The sequence below is a fragment of the Myotis brandtii genome, unplaced genomic scaffold (genome assembly GCF_000412655.1).
Source record: "Myotis brandtii unplaced genomic scaffold, ASM41265v1 scaffold257, whole genome shotgun sequence".
In the NCBI taxonomy this organism is placed as follows: Eukaryota; Metazoa; Chordata; class Mammalia; order Chiroptera; family Vespertilionidae; genus Myotis; species Myotis brandtii.
The window spans coordinates 1122811-1131789 of record NW_005359757.1 but is presented as its reverse complement, the minus strand read 5'-3'; the positions used below and the strand labels follow the sequence as shown (position 1 = coordinate 1131789).

Genomic DNA, 8979 nt, shown 5'->3' with positions numbered 1-8979 from the left:
GACCCAAGCTCCCAGCCTCTCCTTTTTTCTTTTTATTTTTTTTCTGGGTTATTTATCTTCTATAATTGAAACTGTGTAGCCTTGATCAGAGCCCAGGTCCCTTCAGGGCAGGCAGGGGCAACCCAAGTCTCCTGCTCGCTCCAGCTCCGTGGCCACTGCCATCTTAGTTGGGTTAATTTGCATAACCGCTCCTGGTGGGCTGGTGGGCGTGGCTTGTGGGTGTGGCTTGAGTGTAGCAGAGGGACAGTTAATTTGCATGTTTCTCTTTTATTATATAGGATGTATCATATTACATTACATTTCTGCTATTGTTACATCTACGAACGAATGCTTGGAGTGGTCAGTAAAGTCTATGAGTCAGTTTAGAAAGAAACTGAAGCTATGAGAAGTGAAGTAACTAGACAGTATTACGGCAGTCACTGACCCATATCTGACAAAGCTGAAATCCACATTAACTGTTTACAGCACTGCAGGCAACACTTCCAGGTTTCTTTCTCAGCAGAGCTGCTCCTGATTTCTCCTTGCAGAGGAGTTCGCACCACCCCCAGCGAGTACAACTCACAGGACAAATGCCAAGTCTACTTGTCCATTAGACTGCAGACTTCTGCACCTACTGAGCAAAGCTTCATAAATACTTTAACCCCTTAGGGTTTTCTCAGGAAGGAAATAAAGTTGAAGAATACCTTGATTCTAGAGTAGCATTTTAAAGCTTCAGTCTGCAGCCCACAGGTGGTTCATAAAATCAATTTTGTGACTCATGATCAACAGTTTTTTTTTTTACTGATTTCACAGAGGAAGGGAGACAGAGAGAAAGAGATAGAAACATCAATGATGAGAGAGAATCATTGATAGGCTGCCTCCTTCACGCCCACTTCTGGGGATGGAGCCCGCATCCCTGGGATTTGCCCTAACCGGGAATCGAACTATGACCTCCTGGTTCATAGGTCAAACACTTAAATATTAAATAGTCTCTTTACTATTTTTTTAAGTAAATAGAACAGAATACAGGGCATCTTGAGTAAGAGGTAAAAATTCTTTCTTCTCATTGTAAATATGCATGTATACTAAATTATAAAAGTAAAATGTACTTTTTCCTATGGGTCATGGTCAAAAAAGTATAAGATCTCTCTTCAAGTCTTTCAGTGGCCCTAACCAGACATCCCCCATGGACAGACTACAAGCAGTGGTGGCTCACCTATAACCACATGCAGAAATAGTTTATATATCTGCGGGTTTCCAGAGAGTTGGTTGATTTTAACGGGATCTGCAGCTTCCAAAAGGTAAAGAACTAGTATTGGAAAGGTGCAATAATATAATAAAACAAAATAAAAATAGAAAATGTGACTTTTATCCTTAATAGGTAAGATGTTAAAAAAAAAACACCTCATGCCTGTTTTATACAATTAATCATGCCCAGACTAGATAATTATTATCCAGAATCATCTTGACTAGCCTGTTAAAATTGAGGTGACAGAGGCAAAAATTATTTGTGGATAGAAGAGTAAATTCCCTACAAGTCCTGACAACCATAATGAATAATCATTATTACATTCTATAGAGATGAATGTGTAGTAGTTCATTAATAGTCAGTGAAAGTTTTAACTGAAAAACTTAACCTAGTGGTGAGGGGGAAGAAGCCACAAATAAGGATGGAAAATAACATGGGGACACAAGGTGGGGGGATAAAACCTTAAAACACAGTTCACTTTTCTATGATCAAACCAAACAGACCTCCCTAATCTCACCTGTGTGAAAGCAACACTGGTTTGATTGCATCCTTCAGTGACGTTTCTTAAAATGTATGACTAAGCACAAAAGGAGACGGGAGATTCAAGCTCTTCCTTAAATGTAGGGTGTCCACGTTATATCGCTAAGCTTTGTGCGGGAAGGAAGTAAGCCAGTGTAACTGGAAATGATTGCAAACGCATGCCAAACACTTTACATGCCACAGTTTCTTTCATGGGTTTACCTCAGGAGAGAGGCAAATGCTGGCTTTGATGAACACAGCTGGATCTTATTTCTTCGTTTCATTTCCACAGGTGGCATCCTGCAAGACAGAAAGCATCGGTCAGAAAGCAGAGCCAGGCAGCAGGCCTAGAGGGAAGCAAACGCCCTGGGAGCTCGGTGCCACTACTGAGCCGCCTCTCAGGCAGGAAACAAATGTCCTCACAGCAGCCCAGAGCTATGACAGCACCTCCTCCAAGTCCTGTGCGCATGTGAGGATTTCTGGATGCAAGGCAAGGGAGATGGGAAAGGCGAGGTACTGAGCGGCCCAAGGTGAACTGAAGGGCGCTCTAGAAGGGCTTGGATTACTGTGCTGGGGAAGCCACAATCTGGCTCTTTTCAGACGTCCCCCAATGCCTGGAAACCTAGTTGACCCTCAGTGCACATGGTTATCTGGGTTCTCCCTGCCACACCTGGGGACGCTGGCCAGCAGCGACCAGCAGCTGCCACAGAAACAATGACCTGAGCGGGTGGCACTCACCCTGCCTCATGATCTGGTGACTCCACAAGTCACACTGCTTAGAGTCATGTCTAACTCTCCTCCGTGCTTGGCACAGGTGAGGCCTGTGTGTCTCCTGAATGGAGCACTTGTCTCCACAATTTGAAAGGGCATTGTGAGAGGCAGAGAAAACAAAAATAAATGAAGGGGATAGGGTGGCAGGTGCCAGGCTTCATCAGGAGAGCAGTAAACAGCTTAATACAAAAACATTCGTGGTCATCCATTATGTGATGAATTAATCCTGTGGTCGGCAAACTGCGGCTCGCGAGCCACATGCGGCTCTTTGGCCCCTTGAGTGTGGCTCTTCCTAAGCCTTAGGAGTACCCTAATTAAGTTAATAACAATGTACCTACCTATATAGTTTAAGTTTAAAAAATTTGGCTCTCAAAAGAAATTTCAATCGTTGTACTGTTGATATTTGGCTCTGTTGACTAATGAGTTTGCCAACCACTGTCCTATACTGACCTCCTGAAAGACACCCTGAGAAGGCGGGCTGGAAGTGACTCATTTAAGGCTACTAGGGGTTGGTTTGATAAATTTAAGAAAAGAGGTATTTGTATATAAGGAAGATTAAAACAGGGAATTATTTGGGGGTCTGCACCCAATTAATTCAATTTACATTCTTTCTACTGGGAAAAAATGTTTCAGTTTCGAACAAATTGCTTCTTGAACAGATTTCCAGAATGAGTTAAGTTTGAGAACCAAGGTTCCACTGTAGTTTTTAAGGAAGCAAGTTCACAGCAACACCTAATTGAAGGAATTTCCTACTATGCTTTCTGTGACTGGAGTAAAGCATTAACTCAGGAGTGACATGAACATTCCTCAAATCCTGATGACAAAAGACTGTGCTGGCCCTAGCTGGGTAGCTCAGTTGGTTAGAGCATCATCCAGATATGCCAAGGTTACAGGTTTGATCACGAGTCAGGACACTTACAAGAATCAACCAATAGACCCTGAAGAATTATACCACACGATTCTGCTCTCTGAGATCTTCTGAGGAAGTGACATTTAAGGAAATCTTACTGAGGATCACTGAAGAGGACTCTAGAAGCCGAAAAGGTTGATATTCACAGAAGGTTTTGTAAAAGCAATACAACAGCTGGTGACACAATTCGCAGCCGAGAAGGGCAGAGGACGCCTGGAGAATGGTAGGATCCGGACCTGGGCTGAAGAGAGTCTCCTGAGCACCGGGACGAGAGGGTTAGAAGGAACCTACGCTGCACCAAGTCCGCGTCCCTTGAGGACAGGTGTAAAACCTGACTGTGGAAAGGAAGTCCACAGGGCTGATGGCGGCAGGGGATTCTAGATCTAAGTCCATATCTGTGAGAGGCTGAGCCCAGAGGGGTGGCCTGAAGAACTGCCAGAGCCATGCCGTGCCAGGGGGCTATAAACTAGCAGTCGTGCAGCTGTTTTGCCTCTGTTTGGTCTTTGCTTTTATTCGCTAAACCCAGTTCATAGGACCTTTCACATGCAAACACTCACCTGTGACTGTGGTTCAGGTGGAGGTGTGGACTTGTGGAATCTGGGGAAAGGCTGAGGAGGAGAGCTGGTCAGGGAGAGGTAACCAGGAGTCTGGCACTGGGACATTCCTGACCCTCTGGACCTAAGCAGCCATTTTTCTCCTGAAAAGTCAGCCCCTCCCAGCAGCCTCAAGGGAAAAAATACAGCCACACTGAGACTAAACCCTGAGCAGAACAAAGGACAAAAAAAATCTGAATAGCCCTGAAGAGCCCTCAGGGACTGGGTTGAAGAGAGGTCTTTCAGTCCCAGAAAGCAATACAATACCTTCCCTACCTATAGCCCTGTCAGAATCAGCCACTTGAGAGATTATGATTGACAGCACGGAGACAGGCTAAGTGGGCAGACTGGTCCCACCTGCTTGCAGGCAAGGCTGTGGAAATAGACACAGAGAGAGGAGCAGTGGATCACTTGGAACTTCAACATGGTGCTGACTACCTAACAGGAAACTGATAAATGACAGACAGAACAGAGAATGGGATCTTAAACCAGCCCCCATGGGGCATTAAAACTTGGCTGAAACAAATGACACTTTTTCATTTTATTTTATTTTTTCTTTACCTTTTATTTAAAAAATTTTTCTTCTTTATTTTCTTAGTTTATTATTTTTTACTTTTTTCACATTATTTTTTCTTCATTCTATTTTTATTTTTCTAGGTATTTGTTATTTGCATTTTTTGGTTTATCTGTTTGTTCTGTGGTGTTTTCTACCCATATATTTTTTCTTCCTTTTCCTTCTTTCTCTTTTCTCTCTTACCTTTTCTTTTTTCCATATCATTTTTGCTCTCTTTTCGCTCTTTTAATTCTCTTTTCTCTGGTCACTTATAGTGGGGTTATTGGTCATGAGTACATTCGTGTTTTGTTCCCTTTGTGTCGTGACTTGTTGAGTTGTATTTTGTGCTGTTCGGTCAACGTGGTAGACAGCGAGCCACATAACCAGACACCCTGAGAGGACTCTCCATCCACAAACAGGACAATAACAATCAAGACCCAACTACACAAAGAAAACCCAAATATCCCAAGAAGGGGGCATCCCTAGAATACCCATCCTAGAAGACCGGAGAGATTGCACCACTGCACCCCACAAAACATCTACTGTATAACACAAACTCAAAAAATCTGGGTGGCATAGCAGTTTGATCTAATACATAGAAACAATCACAAAGGGACAGCAAAAATGGGGAGACAAAGAGACAACCCCCATTGCAAGAAAAGGAGTAATCACAGAAAAGGAAATAAACAAAATGGAGGCAAGCAATTTGTCAGAGAAAGAATTCAGAGCAATGGTTATAAGGACACTGAAAAGGATGGAAGACAAATTCAACAACATGTGTAAGAACCAAGAGGAAATGAAGAAGAATCAAGAGGAAATGAAGAATGGCATAGCCACAGTAAAGAACACAATAGAAAGCATCAACAGTAGACTAGAAGAAGCTGAGGACTGCATCAGTGAATTAGAAGACAAGGTACAAAACACCACCCAAGCACAGGACGAACTGGAAAGAAAACTTATAAAGCAGGAGGAGAGCCTAAGGGAGTTTTGGGACAACAGGAAATGAAACAACATCAGCATAATAGGGTTTCCAAAAGGAGAGGAAGCAGAGCAAAGAATAGAAAACCTGTTTGAAGAAATAATGACAGAAAACGTCCCTAATATTGAGAAGAAAAAAGTCACACAAGTCCAAGAAGCACACAGGGCACCATACAAGAAGAACCCCAAAAGACCGAAACAAGACATATCATAATTAAACTGACAAACATCAGTGACAAAGTGAGAATCTTAAAGGCTGCCAGATGGAGACAGAAAGTTATCTACAAGGGATCTCCCATTAGAATATCAACTGGTTTCTCAACAGAAACACAACAAGTCAAAAGGAATGGAATGAAATATACAAAGTGATGCAAAGCAAGGGATTTAATCCAAGAATTAGTGTCCAAAAATGGGCTAAGGGAGTTTATTACCACCAAGGAAGCAATGCAAGAAATGCTAAAGGGGCTACTGTAAAAAGAAGAAATCTAGGGAAGAAGGAACACAGGCATAAAGAATGAAAATGGCGACAAACAAGTACCTATCAATAATAACCTTAAATGTAAATGGATTAAATGCTCCAATCAAAAGACCTAGGGTAGCTGAATGGATAAGAAAACATGACCCATATATTTGCTGTCTAAAAGAGATCCACTTCAGAACAAAGGACTCACACAGACTGATAGTGAAGAGATGGGAAAAAAATTTGCAGGCAAATGGAAATGAAAAAAAAGCTGGGGTAGCAATACTTATATCTGACAAAATAGACCTGAAAGTGAAGGACATAACAATAGATAAGGAGGGCCACTTCATAATACTAAAGGGATCGATACAATAAGAGGATATAACTCTGGTAAACATATATATATGCACCCAATACAGGAGCACCCAAATATATAAAAAAAATTCTGGAAGATATCAAGGGATAGATCTACAGCAATACAATCATAGTAGGGGACTTTAATACCCCATTGACACCACTGGATAATCCTCTAAACAAAAAATCAGCAAAGAAACAGCAATCCTAAATGCCTCACTAGATCAGATGAAATTGATATCGTCAGAACACTTCACCCCAAAGCTACAGAATGTACATTCTTCTCAAGTGCACATGGGACATTTTCAAGATAAACCACATATTAGGACACAGGCAAAGTATCTTCAAATTCAAGAAAGTAGAAATCATATCAAGCATCTTCTCAGATCACAATGGCATAAAATCAGAAATCAACTACAATTAAAACAATGAAAAAAATCAAACAATTGAAGGCTGAATAGCATAGTATTAAACAATGATTGGGTTACCAAAGAGATCAAAGAAGAAATAAAAGCATCCTGGAAACAAATGACAATGAAATCACAACAATCCAAAATCAATGGGACACAGTAAAAGCAGTCCTGAGAGGAAAGTTCATAGACTACAGGCCTACCTCCAAAAATAAGAAAAACTTGTAATAAATTATCTAACCCTACAACTTAAAGAATTAGAAAAAGAGCAATAAGAGAATCCCAGAGTAAGCAGAAGGAAGGAAATAATAAAGATCAGAGCAGAAATAAATGAAATAAAGACAAAAACAACAGCAACAACAACAAAGAAACAACACAGAAGATCAATAAAAACAAGAGCTGGTTCTTTGAAAGGATAAATAAGATTGATGAACCTCTAGCCAGGCTCACCAAGAAACAAAGAGAGAGGACCCAAATAAATAAAATCAGAAATGAAAGAGGCGAAGTAACAACTGACACCACAGACATACAAAGGATTATTAAAAAAATATGAACAACTCTACTCCAATAAACTGGACAACCTAGACAAAATGGACATATTCCTAGAAAAATACAAGCTTCCAAGACTCAATCAGGAAGAATAAAAATACCTTAATAGACCGATAACTACTGATGAAATTGAAACAGTAATAAAAGAAAAACTTCCAACAAACAAAAGCCCTGGACCGGACAGCTTCACAGGGAAGTTTTATCAAACACTCAAAGAAGAACTAAAACCTATCCTTCTTAGACTGTTCAAAAAAAAATTTAAGAGGAAAGAACACTTCCAAGCTCTTTCTATGAAGCTAGCATTATCCTAATCCCAAACCAGATAAAGACACTACAAAGAAAGAGAATTACAGGCCAATATCCCTGATAAACATAGCTGCTAAAACCATCAACAAAATTCTAGCAAATTGGATCCAGCATTACATTAGAAAGATCATACACCAATAAGAGGGATTTATTCTGGGGATGCAAGGCTGGTACAATATCCACAAATCAATAAACGTGATACATCACATAAACAAACTGAGAGGCAAAAATCACATAATCATATCGCTTGACACAGAAAAGACATTTGACACAATCCAACACCTTTTCCTGATAAAAACTCTCAGCAAAGTGGGAATAGAGGGATCATACCTCAACATAATAAAAGCCTTCTATGACAATCCTATAGCCATTATACTCAATGGGCAAAATCTAAAACCATTTCCCCTAAGAACAGGAACAAGACATGGATGCCCACTCTCACCACTCCTGTTTGACATAGTACTGGAAGTGCTAGCCATAGAGATTAGATAAGAGTAAGTAAATAAAAGACATTCATATTGGAAAAGGAGAAGTAAAACTCTCATTATTCACAGATGACATGAAAGACTCCATCAAAAAACTATCAGACTTCATAAATGAATTTGGCAATGCAGCAGGATACAAAATTAAAACTCAGAAATCTATGGCATTTTTATACACAAATAATGAACTTACAGAAAGAGAAACTAAAAAAAAAAACCCAAAAACAATCCCATTTGCCATTGCAACAAAAAATTAAGATACCTAGGAATAAACTTATCTAAGGAGATAAAACACCTATACCTGGGAAAACTACAGGTCGCTAAAAAAAAGATAGAGGAAGACATAAACAAATGGAAGAACATACTGTGTTCATGGATTTGTAGAATCAACATCATTAAAATGTCCATGCTACCCAAAGCAATCTATGGATTTAATGCACTCCCCGTTAAATACCAACAGCGTATTTCACAGACCTAGAACAAACTCTCCAAAAATTCATATGGAATAAAAAAAAACCCTGCATAGCTGCAGCAATCCTTTGAAAGAACAAAATTAGAGGAATCACAATACCAGATATACAGCTATATTACAAAGCCACTGTTCTCAAAACTGCCTGGTACTGGCACAAGAACAGACATATAGACCAATGAAACAGAACAGAGAACCCAGAAGTCGACCCAAGCCATTATGCTCAATTAATATTTGACAATGGAGGCAATATCATACAATGGAGTCAAGACAGTCTCTTCAATAAATGGTGTTGGGAAAATTGGACAGATAACATGCAAAAAAATGAAACTAGACCACCAACTTACACCATACACAAGAATAAACTCAAAATGGATAAAAGACTTAACTGTAAGTT

At 40.1% G+C, this 8979-nt stretch overlaps 1 protein-coding gene across 5 annotated transcripts in view; it reads right to left on the bottom strand.

Annotated features, from left to right (window-relative positions):
- Positions 1 to 8979, bottom strand: part of ST3GAL6 (ST3 beta-galactoside alpha-2,3-sialyltransferase 6) — a 69491-nt gene that overhangs the window by 34592 nt on the left and 25920 nt on the right. For all 5 annotated transcript variants that reach the window (XM_014541041.1, XM_005867976.2, XM_005867975.2 and 2 more), the window contains one exon: positions 1970 to 2047. In XM_014541041.1, coding sequence (XP_014396527.1) covers positions 1970 to 2047 — 78 coding nt within the window. The remainder of the gene's footprint in view (positions 1 to 1969; positions 2048 to 8979) is intronic.